The 21,098-nt window shown below is 43.4% G+C and overlaps 1 protein-coding gene across 1 annotated transcript in view; it reads right to left on the bottom strand.

Moving 5' to 3' along the window:
- MACROD2 (mono-ADP ribosylhydrolase 2) overlaps positions 1-8,111 on the bottom strand; it is a 1,327,587-nt gene extending 1,319,476 nt beyond the window's left edge. Inside the window, exon 1 of the mRNA XM_026653173.1 lies at positions 7,951-8,111. Within this exon, the coding sequence (XP_026508958.1) occupies positions 7,951-7,996 (46 nt within the window). The 5' untranslated portion in view covers positions 7,997-8,111. The remainder of the gene's footprint in view (positions 1-7,950) is intronic.
- Positions 8,112-21,098: the final 12,987 nt, after the last annotated feature.

Raw genomic sequence — 21,098 nt, 5'->3', positions numbered from 1 at the left:
CCAATATTATGCAACAAACATACAGCTATAATCGTAGGCCAGTGTCATTTTGCAGCATCTAGCCTAGTCATAAGATAGTGCCAGCTCACTTTCCAATTGCCAAATACACAGTCCATTACCATTCTGCAACTACTAAGGCAACAGTTCTTCTGTCCAAGTGCCCTGTAAACGGCTTCATTAGCTTGGGAAACAAAACAAAACAAAAAAGTCCATCTCCCAGGATGACCTGAGCAATTCCCACACCATTAATGTCCACGGGGAGTCTGCCCCTAGGATCACTATCATTCAGTAAGGTGAACAGGAGTGATTCTAAAAAAAAATCCTAGCATCATGGACCTTTTCAGACCAGCTTGAATTTGTTTGTGAACCTGCTCTGGTGGACAACCAGGACTTGGACTATCAGGGAGAAATTGTCCTTTCTCTGTTTAATCAACTCCAACATCTGGTGCAGGAAGCAAATGATGGGACCCATGTGCCTAATACTATTCTGGAATGCCATATGTGCAAAGCCACCAATAATCTCCTAAGCATTACCAAGCTTTGTAACCCAGCACAATAATACCTCCTGCATAGCACATAGCTCCATGAGAAAGGCCTCCCATCCCCAACAGCCAATCTTCCCAAGCCAAATTGGTTAGATACGGACCAGTAACAGTCGGGGTGGCCAGCTGCCAGATGGCAATGGCAACTCATTTTCTTAACAAGCATGGGATTCCACATGGCTCCACAGCTCCAAGTTCAGCACAGATTTCAAAAAACAGTTGCCTTCACCATCCTGAAATTCTGTCACCACTGCTGGTCATCCCAGGTCTGCAAACCACGACCACCACCAATTGATGCTTTCCCACCAATTGATGCTGGTTTCCCCCAGCCCAGAAACAACTCTGTACTGCGTTCCTGGAACACCTCATGTAGTACCAGTTGCTTGGTATCCTCCTCTTTTTTTTCCCCCCCCTCTCTCGCTGCTGCTGCAGAAGCCAATGTTGTAGCCACATCAACTGCTCAGTGATTGAAAGCCAAAGCCACCCAATGTTGAGAACTGAACCAAAGTGCAAGCAGCTTCGGTGTATTCATGGTTGCCAGCTCTGGGGCACAGAACATTCTTGCATCCATGATGGCTGACAGAATTCAACAAATGGTGCTAGCCCAGCCAGAGAGAGAGTAATCACAGGACAGAGGGCAAAGAATCATGGGATTTTCAGAGTTTGACCCGCCAACTCCCAGAATTCTACTGGCTTGTACTACATATTCCACAATGCACCACGAAAAAAGTGCCAGAATACACACAATTCAGCAACGAAGCAAAGGACCATGGGATAACCACTTGAAATGCCAAACAGCACACACAAATCCCCTGTCATTTATATAATCATGTGCATTGAAACAGGGCACAGTTAGCCCGTTTGCATACTATTACCGCAGATTACATATTGCGCACCAACTAGTACACATCAACTCAGCACGAACTAAAATGCCTGTGTAGATAAGCCCTAAGAAGATGTCCTTCAACTGGTATGTTGATACACTGAACTAGAAGTTTGACCTCCGTTCTTTGGTTGCACACATCTTCCATTAGCTTCTTGACAGAAGTTTTAGGTGCAGAGGTCTGTATCCTACAACTGTCCAAAGTAACAGCCCATTATGTAAAATAGTTTGTAAAAAGCAAACAAGAACCAGAGATAGAAAGGCTAGTTGTGATGGGTACACTCACTGCTGGGGACGCCCCTTTGTGGGTGATGTGGAAATCAGCTCGCATCTGGATTAGTACCCCCTTCTGTCTCTCTCAACCCACAGCCCCTCTTGCTCTCCAGGACTCCGGGTGCTTTCTCTATGACTCAGCCCTCCAGCTAGGTCACTATATTGTCCCCCCTTTCAGGGTATCAAACTCTCACATAACCAGCTGTCTGTATGGTACATTCAACAGTCCTGCACCACTTCCCAGTGACTGGTAGATGTACCTGGGCCCACCCGTTACTCTGGGTTCCATCCCAGGGACCCTATACTCAGCAGCCAAGGACTACACAGTCTCAAACCTTGCTGCTCTTTCCCTGAGCTTCTGTCTACTTTACCTTCCACAAACTTTCTTCCCTGCAACTCCTCTGGGTAAACCCCTTTATCAGGGACAGGATCCCACGGCTTTTGCACCCCCTTGGGTTTCCTCCTACCCCCATCTGTGCCAAGAGAGTGACTGCAGACTCTGCCCCTGCAGCCTTTTTCTGTGGCAAACTTCCTGGCTTTACACCTTACCCAGCTTCTCCTGCAGCTGGGCTTCATCAGTAATCACCACCTCCACCAACATCAGATAAATCCTGACCACCACCTGGGATGTTAGGTTCCTGACATCGTCCCCTCCTTAATTTGTCATTTTCCATCCCCACCTCATTTATCCTCTTTCCTATTTTATTAAACAAAAGACAAAAAGATAGCCTGGCTTAGACAAGACAATTCCACTATTTGCAACCCTGCTGTAGTAAACCTGTGACCAGACAGGGAAGCTAAAAGTAATGCCTTAAAACAGCCTGCTGTTGGTAGCTGTTTTCCAAGTCTTGCAGTGACTGATAAACCCATGTGCTTTCCCTGTACTTCTCTAACAGCTAGGTCGCAAGCAAGAGAGCATCAGAGACAAAAGCCACATTTCTGATTTTTGCTATTCTTCTTATGGGAATTTGTTTTGTTTTGTCTTAAAAGAAACAGGATTGGATTTATAACAGCTCAAGACTACCTCAAAAATCAAACACCCTCACCTTAAATAAGAAAAAAAAATAAAAAAAAAGGACAATTCATACAATCTAAAGAGACCATCAAAACAGGGGTTTTCCCTTATTTTGAAAAAAGGCTTTATACAGCTAAAGGAAGAGGGCTATTATTAAAATGAAAGCATTACTTCTTTTAGTTTCAAATGCTTTAATTGTTTTCCTTCTTTTTCTGTGGATTTAACAAAAAACTGAGAACGTTTTTAGCGGTGATTGTAACAACAGGAATAAGTCAGCAGTAACTTGACACAAAACCCCAGACTACACTTCACTGTTAAAATCTTTGTTATCCATTTAGTGTTGTATTAACATATTATCCCTTGAGATACCCGCTTATCACCACAAGATGAATTAGAAACACAGATTAGACCAGGGGTCGGCAACGTTCGGCACACAGCTCGCCAGGGTGCTTACCCTGGCAAGCCGCGTGCCAAACGTTGCCGACCCCTGGATTAGACCTTTGGTCCTCTCAGGATCCAGTGTTCTGTTGATCTCTATTAATATCAGGCCCACATCCATCCTAGGTTCCTATACTGGTATTCATGACATATTAACTGAGAATTCCAAAGGGCACGCATGACAACCTGGGGGAGCAGGCCAGAAGTGCCATCCCAGGTTCCAGAGTTTTTACAAACCTCAGTGGGTATACTCCATCCAAATGAAATGGAAGGGCTGCAGTTGCTATTACAACCCATATGCCAAAGTCATATGGGTGAGAGGAAAGGCAGACGAATAAATTTCAACCTCTGTGTATTCTATTAGCATAATAAATCCCAGTTTTGTGCGGGAAGCCATTTCATCTATATAAAATGTTATAATAAGATTGTTTAACCCTTTTTCTTCTTACAGCATTATATAAATTCTCCCTTCCATAAAAAGAAAGTGGGGCAATACTGCAGAGCACACCAGTACTCTTGTATTCAAGTCTAGCCTCTGGCAGTCATTTTCCATATAAGCATAATTTGGGTATAGTAACAAGTGAACTACGTAATACAAATTTTATCTAAAAGCATTTAGTTCATTTTCACATACAAGTATGTTTAACATTATCTGAAGCAGCCAAATGTTTTTCCTTCTTGAGATCTTAGTCCAATATCATATCTGCTGCTCTTAGTCGAGGCCCAGGACTAGACAGACATGGGGAAGGAGTTACTCTCCGTCTAAAAATTGTATTTTCAGATCATGTTTGAGACACAGTGATTCAGCAGGATGGAGAGGCTGCTGCTCAGATAAACACTGGTATCTTTCAGGAGATGTAAATTATACTTAGAAATTTCTAAAACTGAAGTCCAATAATCAAAGTTTGACTTCTCACTATAAAAAGGAGACTCCCTCTCATTCTAAACATTTTTACATTGCAATACTTTTTTAAACCATCTTAAACATTATGTATTTTTTCCAATCCTCCAGGTTATGTACCTTAATTGGACCTTTAGAAAAAAAAATTGAGAGAGAAATCAGTCATTAGATTATTATTCAATAAAATTTCAATGTAATTCAATTGTTTAATCCTCGAGAGCACAGAATACAACAGACATTTCACATGTGCTACAGGTACTACAGAAAGATGAACCTCAAACTGCAGAGATCAACTGGTACTATAGACACACTCAAAACTTCAGAGCTGCAGGACAGACAAGCAAACAGAGTTCTACTGTATTTTAGTGAAAAGGGTACAAGTCATTTTGTTGCCTTTAAGAAACAAAATTCTTCTAGGTCTTTATTACTAGCAGGGCTTGAAACTTACTTGTGTGGAGCAGTGTAGTCCTAAACTATCAGTTTCTGTTAAAATTAAGCTCTCAGAAAAAGTCTCTAATATCCATAGCTGTAAATATCACCTTTCAAATGTGAATCAATGAAGTGTTATTTTCCTTAGTTTGCAGAGAGTCGGCTCTTGTGTTAACATGAAATTGTAAGATCCAGGTAAATAGTGAAACAGAAAGAAAAAAGGTCAATTTCACACTGCTGCAGCTTGTGAATGCTCAGCAGCCACAGACTGACACTGCAGGCATTCACCTAGTAGGAAGACAACCACGGGAGAAAAAAAAAAAAAAAAAAAAAAAAATCCAGAAGTTAGGCATCTACAATACAGACATTGCAGTACTGACATCTAGTAATCAAATGAGAGACAAGGTGGATGAGGTAACATCTTTTATTGAACCAATTTCTGTTAGTGAAGGAAACAAGCTTTCGAGCTCCACAGAGCTCTTCTTCAGGTATGTAAGCTCAAAAGCTTGTCTCTTTCAACAACAGAAATTAGTCCAATAAAAATATCAACTCACCCACCCAGTCTCTCTCATATCCCACGACCAACACAGCTACAAAAAGAAAGCGAGAGAGATTAATCAAGGCTGAAGGACATTTACTAGACATTAATGGACAGCCTCAATAGAAATGATGAAGTAGGAGCATCCCTCACCACCAAATCCAGGATATACACCCTTGATGAGAAGCTCCACTGACAAATGTCAGAGGTAGAAAGGTGCTGAGATTCCTATTAGAATGCTGCTCATGCTTAGGGATCTTCTATCAACTTTGGTACAGTAATTGCCTGCAAATGTGAAGTCCCTATTTCTTCTCTCTGCTGGATGGGAGAAAGCATTCATAGTTTTAAGTTTTATAAACCTCTCCCCTCCCCATACGCCCCTAAGTAAACCAAGTGCATCCCTTTACCATTTCTGCAGGAAGTTAGTATTGCTTGATCATATATTAAAGATACTGAATAAATATTCAGCAACAGAAGGGAGCTCAAAATTAAGAGTGCCCATCACAATTTGACTGTCATTTTATCCACTGCAAGTAGGAACAATAGCATCAGGCATGCAAGATTAAAATCTCAGCTCATGTAAGTAGTTTTTGCCTGTAGAGCCCACGCCACAAATAACTTCTTGTACATTTAAGTGAAACATAAAAAGTTGGGCTAGCCTCAGGCAGATTGATTATGTATTTGTTTTGCTCTTTTTTCCCCCCATGGAGTTATGTTTAGACTTCGTCTTCTCTCTCAGGTAGCGGCTGTCTGTTATGGTCATGCAGCATCTAGCACCACAAGGCCCTCGCTTCCATGTGCTACCTTACTGATAATAAATTATAGGAATCCTACAGTAGAAGAAACGGCAACAACAAAATATGAAAAAGAGAATAATATTTTACATGGTCTGTCATACTTGTTTGCTGCTTAAGAGCGTAGTTTTTCATTTTACGTGAACACTAAATAGAAGGTCAACATGAGTGTTTCCAGGGCTAAACAACTGAACTAATTTATATTAGTTGATACTGATAACAGGATTTTGTACTGTTTCTATTATTGCATGTATGTTTGGATTGTCTTCAAAACAGTCAATACAAAATTGCAAGATCAGTTTGATGGTAATTCTGTGTTTGTGGACAAGTTGCTCTTTATCCAATTAAGAAGAAGAAAAAACGTTCCTATTAGATTGATGACAGAGTTTTCAAGGCAGGATACAGTTCTAAAAGTCAGTTCCCTTACTAAAAAGGGAAACATTTTTCACAGGAGGGGGCTCAGCTGTTTTCTACCATGAAGATTTCACTTAGCTGCCATTGCAAGGTTCGTGCCAAGAAGATCAATAAGTTTTATTTAAGCTACTATCCGTGTTCAATAGTTAAACACAACAATAAAAAGCCACGTAAGTTAAAGTGGAGTTATGTTTGGATTAAACACTTAATTTAGTCCCTTATATAACTTTATTTCTCACCTACCTGAAACATACCAACCTTTCATATGACTAACTTTATAGCAGTAGAATCAGTTTTAGTTCTGTCTTTTTACATACATTGTATGGAATGTTTATTTTTTCTACAGAGTAGTTTATAAAGGAAATATTTCACCTGTATTTTTCCAATTTAACACCTTTTTCTCTTCTTCCATTTTAAATGGCCTCTCAATCAAAACTAGCATTTGATAACAGTAAGTTTGTGAGATTTAAAGTTATATTTGGTTTCAAAATGTTTCCTTCAGTTAGAGCCATTGAAGTGTTCAGTTTTCCGTTTCTGTGTAGCCCTCTCTTTTCTCTCCAACCTCCCCCAGCTACTTTTAAAAAAATATGTATTGTGCTTTTAGACACTTGAACTTGTTTCAGACTTCTCTCTCTATTCTATGTCTGTTTTGTGATAAGTAGCATTGCAGATGTGTTTTCCTACCTAGATCTAGAAACTAAAAGGGAAAAGAGAGAAGGGGTAAGGATAGGGAGAAACACTCTACTTCATGTTTCTCCCCCCGAGTAGCACGCAGTTATCTCACAACAGGTCATCCCTATGTAAAAAAAAACAACAAAACAAGTTTTGTTTTAAACGCACACAATACAAATATGTGTTTGTGCTGATTGGAATAGCCTCTTGGGAGAAAGATCAGGTTTGAATAAGGGTCTAGGAAGGGGGAGAATCTGCAGTCATACAAAGGAAGAGAGAGGGACAGAGAACGCAAGGAAAAGGAGAAGTCACATACAAGGAAAGGGTGATTGTTTGAGAAAGATAGCAGAAATATACCAAAGAAAAGAAAGGAGGCTCACGGCCAGACTGACACACACACAGGGATGGCTGGAGAAGAGAAACACTGGGAGTAAAGACACATACCCCAGCGAAAGGTGCAGCACACAGAAAAGTGAGGGATGACCCATAAACAGGGGTGCTAGAACAATGTTTATAGTGGGGGTGCTGCTGATAGAAACCATGGTACTACTTCAAGCCAGGGGGTGGGGAAGCATCTCCAGAACCCCTAGCTCCAGCACCACCGCCCACACATGGTGCAAGAGGATAAAGAAATTCAAGGCATAAGAGCAACTGGGGAGCTCACACCTCAGAGCCACGGAGGTGGGGGGTGGCTCAAAACCCAGGAGAACCATTCACAGAGTACAGCAAGGCGGGTTGAGACCCAGTCCCACTGAGATAGCAGCAGGGGGACGGGGAAGGAGGAGACGAAGGGGGAGGAGGAGACTCTGCCCCCCAGCAAGAAGGATAGTGGGGCCAGGGGACCTACCAGCTGCCCCACTGGGCTGGGGGGGGGAGGGTTACACTGCCCCTCAGGAGGACGGGGGGGCACTAGGAAAGGGGGGCAGGACAAGAGGTAGGGCGGATGGGGAGGGAGTAACCCCCGGGCGGGCAGGCAGGGAAAGTGGCTCCCCACGCGGCGGGGAGATAGGGTGCCCTGCCCGGCTGAGACAGGGCTGCGGGGGGCTGGTACCTTTCTCCTCCTTCCAGAGCTTTTTCCGCTTGTTGCCGGGGTACATGGTGCTGTGGCTGGCGGCGGCTTTGAGCTGCACGTTCCCCAGGCTCACCGGAGATGGGGGGAATCGCTGACCCGGCGGCCGTCCCCTGCGTCCCCCTGCACGGCTCGCTCCTGCCCTGCGGCTCACAGCGCCTGTCAACTGGGTCACGCCTCGCTCTAACCCGACACCCCCGCAGCGCCCGCCTCCCTCCCCGCAGCCCGTTGGCTCCGGCAGCCGCCGCTCATCAGCCCCCGCCCCGCCGAGCCGCTCACAGCACCCGGGCTCCAGCGCCGCGGCCGAGGGGAGGGGCCTTAAAGGGACAGGCCGGGGGGCAGCGCCGGGCACACGAGTCGGCTCAGGCCATGGTGGGCTCCCTCGCCGCGGGGTGATTCCCTCCTCGCGGGCAAGGCGTGGGGGAGCTGGGCGGCTCTGAGGAGTCCCCGTCCATCCGGAGGGGGTCAGGGTGGGTCCCCTCTCTGTGCATGGGTGGAGGGAAACACTTGGGTGGCTCCCTCCAGGCGGGAGCAGTGGGGAGGTGCCTCTTCTTTCCAGGGAAGGCCAAGGGAGATGCCCTCCCTTTACCCAAGCGCCCTTCTTTATAGGGGGGGCTCCCTTGCTGCCCATAGTCCGGGGGCGCTTGACTGCGATGTGGGGGTGTCCCCCGAGTACAGTCATCCTCCCTAGCCCCCGGGGAGAGGCTTCTTTGCACCGCTGTTTTCTGACTAATCTCTCTTGCCCCCTCCCCAATTCGGCGGCATATCTCAGCCCTTTCTTCCCCCTCACCCGAGCCCACCCCGCTGCCGTCTGTGCTTAGGTGCGACACGTTGCTCCCAGGCGGCAGGAGATGCTGTGTAATGTCCTTCCCTGGCCTGTTGCTGCGCCCGCAGGTGGGGCTGTGAGTCGGGAGGATCCTGCCCCTCTTTCACTGAGTCGCGCTCACGTGCCAAGGGCCCGAGGAGGAGGGCGGGAAGAGGCCACAGCAATTGACACACACACACACACACCCCCGAGCCCCATGGGAAGCGGCTCTGTGCAGAGCGCGAGCAGGCTGGGCTCTGGGAGGAGGGGGTCCCACCCAAAACACACCGGGGTTACTGATTGCGGCTTCCACCCAAACACCCCCACATGCTGCCCGGCTCCTCCCCTCGCCGGGCGAGGGGCGTCCCTGGCACCACCGCCGCGCCCGGGTGCCCGCCTGCCCTCAGCCCTTTCGGTTAGAACCCGTGAACTGACATTTCACTTCCGGGTTGAAGGTCAGACGGGACGGAAGGCGGGGATTGGCCGCTAGTGAGGAAACGGTTGCTAAGTAACCGCATCAGGGCCCAGCCTGCGCCGGGGGCGGGAGTGGATGAGCTTGGCCGGAGCTCGGACCTTTGAGGTGGCCGCGGCCGGTAGTGCCTGCTGCCCTAGAGGTGGGGCCTGTCCCTGCCCTGGGTGTGTGGAAGAGGGGCCTGTGCGGGGGGAGCCCGTCCCTGCCCTGAAGCTGGGGGCGGTGGCAGGTGTCGGTTGCGGCCCCTGACCCATGTGGGGTCCCTGGGGGAGAGTTACAGCAGCAGGAGCTGCTCTGCGATGGAGGCTCTGAGTGTGGCGCTGCTGCTGCTGGCCCTCCTGGTCTCAGTGCACAGTAGGTATCTGACACTGCACTACAGCAGCTTTCCCCTCCTTAAAGCCGGGGTGAGCAGGCGACTTGATGTACGAAAACAAGTAGACACTTCCAAAATGACTCATGATTTTTGGTGCCTCACATCTGGGTGCCCAACTTAAGGCATAGGGTGACCAGATGTCCCCATAGGGACAGTCCCAATATTTGGGGGGTTTACTATATAGGGACCTATTATCCCCCAACCCTGTCCTGATTTTTTACATTTGCTATCTGGTCACCCTATTAAGACATCACTCACGGGTTTGGTTTTTCCTGGGGCACCTACTGTTCAGCCCTTGTGAAAAATCAAGCCTGTTCTCTCCACCTGTTGGGCACCTACAATCACTTTTGAAAATGTCCAGCTCTGTGTTTGAAAATACACTTTGTGGTTGGTTAACTTTCAAGTTCTTGTGCATTGAACTATAGTTTCCTATCCTGTGTCATCATTACTGGTAATTAAAGTTTGTGAGATTAGTAGTTTAAGATTAATGGAGATATCCTATCTCCTAGAACTAGAAGGGACCTTGAAAGGTCATTGAGTCCAGCCCCCTGCCTTCACTAGCAGGACTAAGTACTGATTTTGCTCCAGATCCCTAAGTGGCCCCTTTAAGGATTGAACTCACAACCCTGAGTTTAGCAGGCCAATGCTCAAACCACTGAGCTATCCCTCCCTGCAAGATTATTTCACTGTCATCACTTTAATAATAATGTGGTGCCTAACCATCCCAGAATTATGCCACCTTCAGAATTTGTCCCACCAAACCCTTTGCAGCCACTGCAAAACAATAGAATGACAGTTGTAAATATATATTATTATTATTTATTATGAAGGGACATTATAATCTCGCATTACCATGTTGCACACAACCCAACCTAATCCTCTGTTATAGCTGCTTTCCTTTGTGACATTTGACTTCAGAAATCAATATGACATTGGGGGAAAAACAAGACGTATAACTATTACCCTCTTTGCACTGCATTTTGCAGGTCACAAATTAGCTTGAGCAATGTCAAATTAAAATTTTATGATCACTTAATTGAGATTTTGGTGTTTGTGACAAGAGTAGTTATTTCATTTTTTAAAATAAAATCCTTGCTCTTAGTGTCTGGGCACCTGGGACCCAACTTTTAGATTTTAAAATAGATTTTTATCTAAAACAGAGAATTTTATTTAATTTAAAACACACACTGGACTATAAACTTAACTATATACACACACACACACATAGACATTCCCCTGCACCATTTGCAACCCAACATTGCAGCATGTATTAGTTCATGAGACAAAATAGCAGTAGAAAGTGTGTAAAGAAAAGTGAAACTTTCTACCTGACTTTCAAAACTGAGAGAAATGAAAAAACAAAACAACAACCAGCAAGCAGACTATATAATATTGTAGTAGTTTAAAAAAATATTTTAGTCAGTCAATCTGTTGTGTTAGTATTGTAATAGGGAAATTTGTTATTTTAAAATACTGATTTTAACCCCTAACTCTGAAATAATTTTGAAAAATGTAATTTAGCCATAATAAATAGGCTGTATATAAATTGTGTTTACTCTTTCCATTTCCTAGCTTGGGTGCAGTAGATTAAGTGAAACATAAAGTTTGTATCAAAGGGGTAGCCGTGTTAGTCTGGCTCTGTAAAAGCAGCAAAGAGTCCTGTGGCACCTTATAGACTAACAGACGTATAGGAGCATGAGTTTTCGTGGGTGAATACCCACTTCTTCGGATAAAGTTTGTAGTTACTTTCAGATCAGTTTCACTTTCTAATTCCTGTACTTAACAGTGCTGCCTGCTTAGGTTGCAAACACCGCAAGGAAATATTTAAATCTGAACACACCAAATTTTGTTTCAATTACTTTTATAACAGTAAGGCAAAAATAACTCCTCAATCAAAGGTGCATAGATAAACCCCTGCATCCATACAGAGCCCAACTGACTTCATTTGTACTGTGCTTGGGCGTAAGGTTCCACCTTCATGGATCACATTGAATGATCAAGGCCAATAATTTTGATCCCACAATGAGATTGGTAAAGGTGGATGCCTGTGTAGAGCTCCATGAAAGTTAAGAGAGCTACACAGGGAGCAGTGGACCACACATACAGACTCAGTTGCAGGCTGAGGGCCTTAATTAGCAAAACAAAATTTATAAATAAATTTTAGGGCAAAAACTATTTGACACTGTCACTTAGATATGCATTCTCATTTTAGTCAAATACATATATTTAGGTCCAATCCTATAAACACTTATGCTTATAAGTAACTTTACTCATTTGAGCAAAATTACTCATTTGCATAAGTGTTTACATGACTCATAGACTCATAGAATATCAGGGTTGGAAGGGACCTCAGGAGGTCATCTAGTCCAGGGGTCTCAAACTCAAATGACCACGAGGGCCGCATCACTGACACCCACCCCTTGCTGCCCCCAGCCCCGCCCCCACTACACCCCTTCCATGAGGCCCCGCCCCTGCCCCGCCTCTTCCCGCTCCTTCCCTGCCACCATTCCAACCCCTTCCCCGAAGTCCTCACCCCAACTCTGCCCCCTCCCTGGGGGGGAGTGATGGGGGCTCAGGGCAGGGAGTTGAGGTACAGGAGGTATGCAGTGTATAGCAGGGGGCTCAGGGCAGGGAATTGGGGTGTGGGGTGCAGAAGGGGTGAGGGGTGCAGCCGGGGGTCAGGGTGCAGGGTGCGGCAGGGGGCTCAGGGCAGGGAGTTGGGGTGCAGGAGGGGCGAGGGGTGCAGCAGGGGATTGGGGTGCAGGGTGTGGCAGGGGGCTCCGGACAGGGGGTTGGGGTTGGGGTGCAGGCTCCGGCCCGGCGCCGCTTACCTAGAGTGGCGCCGGGGTGGCAGCACCGTGCACCGTGGCCAGAGCAGGCTCCCTGCCTGCCTGCCCTGGCCCCGCTCCGGCCCCTGGCCCCGCTCCACTCCAGGAAGCAGCCAGAGTCCTGGGGGGATGAGGGGGAACGGCGCCATGTGCTGCTCTTGCTACTCCAGGTACCTCCCCCAAAGCTCCCATTGGCCGCTGTTCCCCGTTCCCGGCCAATGGGAGCTGCGGGGGGCAGTGCCTGGAAGTGAGAGCATGGAGCCCTCTATTCCCCTTCCTTCCCCCCCCCCGGACCCCTCCCGGGGCTGCAGGGACATAGTTCCAGCCACTTCAGGGAGCGGTGCGGGGCTCACGGTGCCACGGGGTAGGCAGAGGGGTGGGGGGGCGTGGGGAGCTTGGCGGGCGCGTGTTTGAGACCCCTGATCTAGTCCAACTCCCTGCTCAAAGCAGGACCAATCCCCCATGATCAGGCTTCTCTACAGTGAAACATTCTGTCAGTCTTGACCAACAACCTAAAAGGTCATGGACAATTTAGCAAATTTGGACTTTTCCTCTTTTTAAATAACTCATCCAAAAATTGTTGAATGTTGCGACAATCTTTATTTTCCTATTTGCTTTTAAGCTGCAAACATATAGTCTAAAAAGCAAAAATGCAGAAATAAAATAATAAATCACAAAGAAAATATTTTAATGGTATCAAGTCCTCCTATAAGTTCTTCAAAAATGAGCATTATGAGATACTTAAGTGCAGGAAAAAATTGGACATCTTCTGTAAGATGTATAAAATGAATAATTTGCATGTGTGAAAAAGTGTGCAAAATATGTCTTTAAAAACTAAAACTCAGACATGTTGAAAAACAAAGCTTCACAAGATATTGATATTCAGGGAGCAAAGATGTATCAAGTTGCAAAATCTAAATCAAATTTCTTTGGATACATGTAGCAAATTCTGGTTTTTATTATGCTGTGACAGTAACAAAAGACTGCATTATCCTAGTAAAAGTACAGTTTATCTTCAATGAAAGAAGTGTAACAGAAAATAATACTGAGGTCATAAAATGCAGAGAAAAAAAATCACATGATCAAGTTAATAACTTACTGTGCTAATTATGACTTATTTTAGAGGTATAATGAAAAATTGATTCCACCCTTTCCGCTCCCCCTAGCCCCCAAAATTTAGGAATACCCAAATACTGAATATTTGTAGTTTTTTAAAAAAAAATTGTAAGTTCTAGCTTATGGTGGACAAGCACATCATCGCTTTTCACAAATGCTCCACTTAGGACTTATAGTGCTACATGTCTGTAGAGAAGTATCCTTGATCTGATCAGACTCACTGATATTTTTTTCTTTAAAAATACTGGTTTGATACAAGATGTTGGGAGGAAGTATTCACAGGTTACCTTGTCAACCATACAGTAACAAAACAAAACAAGATTTCTCTATGCCAACATAAATTTTAATGCTCAGATTACATTAAGCACACCGTATCCAAATTTGCAACTTTTAAAATCCTGATTGCTATTGGATCTGCATGCAGTCAGTACATCATGTGTTTTTCAGCTTCTGCAGATGTTTATCTTTTTTTTCCCCCAAAGAAAAATTACTTTTATGTCTGTGGGATCTAATTGCACAATTTTAGTAATTTTGCTAAAGACTATTTTGCTCATCCTTTTTTTCCTGCGTAGGGGCATTTTAAACTAACATTTTCAGTTTCCTTATTTTGTGCATTTGACAATACTTTGCACAAAATTTCCGTTTGTTTATATGAAGAAAATTTTCTTTTGTTTGTATGAATTTTTCCACTGAGCAGCAGGGAAGAGAAAAACAGATTGAAAATAGAAAAACATTGGCTATGGGACTCAAGTGTAGTACCTGAAAGTACTTTTAACTCATGTTTTTTATCTAACTAGATTCAAGTTGATGGTTTCGTTTTAAATCTGCATTTATAAATAAAAATGTAGTAATCAGCTAGCACCTATCGAAATCTAGATATATATTATTGTTCTCCATGGTTGCTGACTGTCACAGCCTTTTGGGGTGGCCTCTCAAGGGGCCTCAACTTCATCTGACTGGTGGCTGGCGCCCCTTAGTTTGTTCTCGGTGAGGTCCGTGTTTGAAGCCTCATCTTCCTTTCAGCCTGTCAGCCGCTCGCTTCCTAGGCTTGTCATCTCTTCCAGTTGCCTAGATGTTTGGAGGCAGCCTGGTGCAGGGTTTTCAGCACCTTGCTACCCAGGCCTTTCTGCCTCACCTTCCTTCTCTGCACTCTTGCCTTTACAGCAGGCATTTCTTTTATTGGTTGCAGCAGTGGGTGCCTGCCTCCACGACTGGAGGCTCCAAGCTGCTTGCTTGTAAACAGGAGGGACTCTCCTCCCCCTTCTATGTTCAGTATGGGGCTTGGTAGACCCCATTACATATCTTCCTCGCAAGACTGAAGCCCTGCCTTGGCTAGCATAGGCTACCTCCCTGGACAGAAAAATTGGTGTTGTGATGCAAATTTCCTGCTCAGTGCTGTATCTGAAAGGTATATGGTTGTAGCAACAAGTACCATCTCATGTCTGGTTTCTTTCTTTCATCATATTCAGCCAGCATAAGGGAGCATGATCTGTAACTAGTGTGAACTTGTTTCCTAGGAGGTAGTACCACAGGCTCTCGATTGCCGATTTGGCAGCCAAGCACTCTTTTGCTATCACTGAGTACACTTTCCCACAGGGGGAAGAGTTTCCAGCTGATAAATGGTCACTAATTAGGTGTTCCTCATTTTCTGGATGTCCAATTTGAGACCTGGGACCTGATTTGCAATGCTGAGCATTCACAGCTGCAACTGAAGTCTGTGGAGCTGTGCCTTGATCATGTAAGTGCTATATAATACCAAGTACACCGAAAAATCAGGTCCTAGATGTATTATATTGGGCACCCAAAATTAGTGGAAACTTTTAATCTTAATCTCTGTGCCACAGCTCCCCATCTGTAAAATGGAGGTAGTATCACCCCCTCACTTCACAGGGGTATTGTGAAAATAAATTCATTAAAACTTGTGAAGCACTCAGATACTATAGTGATAAGTGTCATACAAAAGCCCATAAGGAAATTAATAATTCTGTTTTCAGAGCAGGGTTTGAATAGCATGTAGGAAGTAAGGCATGGGTCACACTTTGAATTATGAAAATAAAACAAAATACTGAAAAGCTCATTATTAAGTGAACACCATCTATTCTGTGCACTGAATAAGGCAGAAGTTACATATTGCCCCTCTGACATGGTTAATTACCATCCTTTACCTTATGCATGTTGGTTCAATCAAAACATCTCTATGCATCATCTTTATCTTTAGGAGGGGTCAGTGTGTCCCAGTATCATCTTTGGGGAGTGTGTTTACACCATAACCTTGTATTGGGGGTGTTCTGGAATGTGTTTATGTGAATACTTAGTTCACGTATTGGATAGCAAACCTACAGGCATCTGCTTTGTAACGAGGCCTGATTTTTTCTCATAGCCTGACTCTTGCTAACTTTGCTTTATATGAGTAGGGCAAAAAGGAGGAGAAAAAAAGAGCTAAGGTGGATTACCAGGTGACCTGTTTAGCCTGGGAATCAGAACAAAGGATGGAGGAGGGGTCCTTTGAGTGTGATATAGTATGGGTTGCTGGAAGCAAGATTCTCTTCTGTACTGGAGACAAAGAGGGGGTCTGGGCTCAGGGCTGACCCAGGTGGACTATGCTATAGCTTTCTATTCTTGATGCTAACTAAGACCTTTCTGCACTGTGTTCCAGACATCTAATAAACCCTTCTGATTTTACAATACTGTCTGAGAATCACTCCAGTCTAAAGAGGTTGAGGATGCATTGCTCCCTTTGGGTGTGCAAGTCTCCTTCAGGTGGCCAATGTGAGGGAAACTCACAGTGTGAAAGCTATGCTGAAGGCTCCAAAGTTCGTACCTAGGAGGCGGTGAATCCTAGGGGCTTACTCCAGTGAAAGAATATGACCGTAAGGGGGTTAACACTCTAACGGTGTCCTCCCAGAGACTATTCCAGAGCCGTGCGAGAGCACCAGACCTGTGGATCTATGACAACTTTACATTTTTAAGGACTCCTGAGATACTTTACCATATTTGGGGGTTTACACCCAGGCCACAAAGAGATGTCATTTTGTGGGTGAGCAACACCACCAGCAGTATTGCTCTTAGCCAGCCATCTTTTGCCAGTCATCTGACCATGCTAGGCAGCAATGCTTCTCCAGAAAAGGAGAAATCACAGAGAAGATCTTCTGGGTCTAGTTTTACCCAACCAGCCCATCTTCCATCTTTGGTGAGGCAGCATATTGGACTTTCATATCAAGAGCAACACACCAATTGTGAATGTTTCAACCCAGTCTCAATGCAGGGACAGGCAGTCTTGCTTCTACAGTGCTTGGGAAAGAACTACAGACAGATGGGTTCTAAACATTGTGGAATCATATTATGCCATACAGTTTCTTTCCATCCTGCCTTCCCATCTCTTTTCAGGGATGCCTCTCACAGACCACTGCTTCTTCAGCAGGTCCAGACTTTGCGTGCTCTGGGAGCTACAGAGGAGGTTTCTCCTTTTCACTGGGGAAAGGGATTCTACTCTCGGTACCTCCTGATCCCCAAGTCCAAGGAAGAGGTGAGACCTATCCTTGCTTTCCACAGTCTCAACAAATACATCAAGTATATGAGATTCCACATGGTTACCCTGGCAACTATTCTTCCCCCATCAAATCACAACTCGTCTGTTACTCTCGATCTTCAGGATGCCTATTTCTGTGTGGTGGTTTACCCAGGCCACAGGAAATTTCTGAGATTCCTTGTTGCCAGTCAACACTATCAGTATACCCCATGCATCTTTACCAAATGCATGACTGGTAGTGGCCTGTCTCAGAAGGAGGGGAATTCATGTCTTCCCCTATATAGATGATTGGCTAATGAGAGGCAGATCTGAAGAATAAATCCTCAGTCATGTCCACTTTACTTTTCTTTCATTGATTGGAGTTGATTTTGAACAAAGCAAAGTCAGCATTGACTCCAATTAAAAAAATGGAGTGCACTGGTGCCCCTACAAGTCTCTATGAATTCGAAGGTCTTTCTCTGACATGAGCAATTCCATTTGAGTTACTTACCTGTATTGTAACTATTCTTTGAGATGTGGGTGCAGACATGCATTCCATGATCCATTCTCCATCCTCAGAGCCTCCAGCCGTGGATTCCAGTGCGAAGAAACTGAGGGGTTTTGAGGCACCGCTGCCCTTATATAGCCATGGGAGGGACTACAGGGGCCAAAGGGTGGGCGCTGCTTCAATGGATACTGCTAAGCAAAGTTCTCTGGCTTCAGTTTGCTGGGTGCCTGCATGCCTGAGTTGAATACTTCTCAAAGAGCAACAGTTACAATACAGATAAATAACCATCTTTTTGCAAGAAAGTTGTCAATGTTTAAAGAGAAGGGAATTTAAAAGTTATTCATTTCTCAGTCAAAACAAAGTATTACTAGAAGTTGCCACCATAAAAACATTTTTAAATAGTATGCTTGTGAAGTATCGATTCCCTGTAAAATTTGTTTAATTCCAAAAGTTATATGCTAAATGAGTTGTGTAGTACTCTACTCTTAATATTTCACTTAAAAAAATAGTACTTACGTATTTATAAAATGTAATTAAATCTGTTAAATTTGCATTAAATGCTACAAAAAGGAAGAAAGCTGTTAGTTTTATACTGCATGATAAATGACTGTAGTGCCCCATTTTCCCCCTTGCATTTACGTGTATCACAATTATAAAACACAAATTGTAAGGTAAAGACAAGATTCCAATTAGATACTATCAACTAGTTTTTAGAGAAAGTCTTTTTTTAGCCACACACATGGATTTATATTATGTAATGTAACTGAACATTTAGTTTTAACTTTGAGTTGTGTTGACAGTACCCATTCAAAGATTGAAATTTCAAATTACGTCCTCCAATTTTGCCCTAATTTAAAAGAAAGTCACAGCTTTTTTGCTCAGCCCAGAATTTTGAAAGTTTGAAGAGTATAATTAAAGTTATCAATTCTGATTCTGTAATGAAAAGTGTTTTCATTTGTGACACTAGCGCTATAAAAGAGATATACAAAAATTTTAAATAGGTTTACAACTTGTTTAAATAACAATAATAAAAGTAATATTTTAATAAAGTATTTTTGGCCCAAATTCGGAATCAAGATCTGCTTCTGTGGACCCCTGACTGATTTCAATGGGACTCTGTGCAGGCGCAAAGTCCATGCTAAAGAATTCCAATGTAGAACTGTGCTCTTAAATAGTAAGCATAAGATATTTACTTCTGACTGTTTAACTAGTATTTCTATCATGTTGGAAAACCAGTTTATTTTCACTCTGTTTAGGGTTCGACACTGCTAGTGTCACAAATATTAGCTTTTAGTAACATGGATACCTTCAGATATTAAATTTAATATTCATTTAAAACTTAATGCACTTATTTATGCTGAGAATTACATTTTACCTTTTGAACTTTCAAACTTCTGGGTGCAGTTTTCATGTAATGAAATTATGCCTAGTGGCAAATGGTATTGAGCATTAGTTAGCTAAAACCCTTTGATCATTTATTCTGCTGTTAACAAATATGTATAATGTGCTGGTTTGCTTGTCTTGGGCAAATAAAATAAAGCTTTAGGCAGGTAATTACAAGTTTAGTTGGTTGATTAGTTTAGTTGGTAGTTTTGTAACTGAAGGATAAAATAAGGAAATGCAGTCACATATTCCCTTGGCTTCATTGGTTTTAATCCATTTGGTCAGGCAAATAAATTTTGGTCCATCAAATAATATAATAATTCACCTGCCAGACAAAGAAAAGTGTGTTGGTATATTTGCTCATGTAGCTTACTATAAAGATGCCATTTTATGTTAAGTCATATGTCCAATACCACAAATTACACTTAGCTGCAATGCCCATTTCTAGCCACACTAGCAAATAGGGGAATAAAGCATAAATTCAGTAAGGATGGAATAATTATAAAGATTTTTTTCTAGGGAGAAGTCTAAGCGGCTCATCTTTCAGTTAAGAAGATTAATAATTGTATTTTCAAGTTTTTTAGGTGCTAACTTGTGTTTACTTAGCTTTTATCAGTTACCTACCATTAATGTCAGTGAATAAGTTTTCAGAGTCTAAGGTCCTGTCTATAAATTGTAATTTCTACTGCTTAGGTAAGAGACCTTGTCGACAGGTCAGTCTTGCAGTGTAAATGGGAATGAGCCATATTTTCAGATATTTTTCAAAAATACCTCAGCTAAATAATATTAGCTAGATATTGGGGCAGTTAGGGAAGTCATTTACAGATTTTTAAAAAAAAATTAAGAATTCATATCCAATAAATGGTGTGCATTGGTATGTAACTATGATGTATTGTTACCTAAGGTTATCTAAACCCAAAGCTGTGGTAATTAATCTCTGTTTTCCAGATGGTGTCAGGAAATAAATCAGTGGGGGACACAGCACCTCTGTCTGATAAATGATTGGTACACCCAAGAGTGCTTCTACCCAAAAATCCTTGTTTTTATTTAGTACAAAGCATACGTCTAAAATAGAAATAGTCTTAGGACACCCCAAAAATAGTTACGCCAAGTCTGAGGTGGTATCAAACGACAACAGCAGGGTTCCAGTGGCCAGCCTCTCTCCTAGCTGCTGGGGAGTTTGTCAGTGACTCTTTGTTTGTTAAAAAACAAACAAACAGCCAAAAAAACCTTCTCCAAAGCAAACTCTAACCAAACTCTCTATAGATTTTCTCAGAACAAAGCACATAACTCATAATAACCCCTACTAGACTAAATTTCCCTAGCAATAGCCAATAATAATTCATTCTTCTTCTAAGCAAAGTAGCCTCAGTAAAAGCTTACGAACACTGGCACCCAGAATCAAGATCAGTTTTCCACACTCCCCACCGCTTCTCATGAATCTGTCCTTTCACTTTATCTATCTTAGTTAGTAAAACTGCAGTTTGCAGTTGTTAGTTCTGTCTGAGCCAAGGCCAGGTTTCTCCTGACACTGTAGTTTTCTCCTTTCCAGCTTATGGGGGCTAAGTGCACAAGATGGCTGTGGGTTATACCAAATCCAGTTCTCTCATAACACTATCACCTTTACACTTTTCCTTTCTTCCCCTATCTTATAGTGTGTTGTATCTTTTTTTCTACAGAGTTTATCACAGTGGGGACCCATTCCTTATAGAAAAATATTAGAAATGTAAAGGTCAGACAGTTCTCCTAAAGAAAATACAGGATTTTTTCAACATTGCTGAAGTAGCGGCATGATTGTTTTTCAGGTTATTTGCAGGTGGTAGCACTGCAGGCTAACCACAGAGGGGCAATTCAGTTCATGCTTACTCATGTAGGGAGCTGCAGAGATGACATCCATTATTCCAGCCCAGGAGCTGGAAGAGCTGTCATGGAGTCCCGCAGAATTACACTACACTTAAATTTACCTCCTAACCTGTGGTAAAGGTAATCTCCTCCAGCCCCTACAGAGGTCCCTGCACCAAGCCTGGAAGCCTTTGAACTCAAGCTCTTTAGAAGGGGTCTGTGATGTGCATTCACAGTTGAATTTCATCTCTGACATTGTCCATATATTCTAACTAGGGTCCTATATTCTAATATG

This window comes from Terrapene carolina, unplaced genomic scaffold, assembly GCF_002925995.2.
Source record: "Terrapene carolina triunguis isolate 2854851 unplaced genomic scaffold, T_m_triunguis-2.0 Scaffold132, whole genome shotgun sequence".
NCBI lineage: Eukaryota > Metazoa > Chordata > Testudines > Emydidae > Terrapene > Terrapene triunguis.
This window is presented reverse-complemented; position numbering and strand designations above follow the sequence as displayed.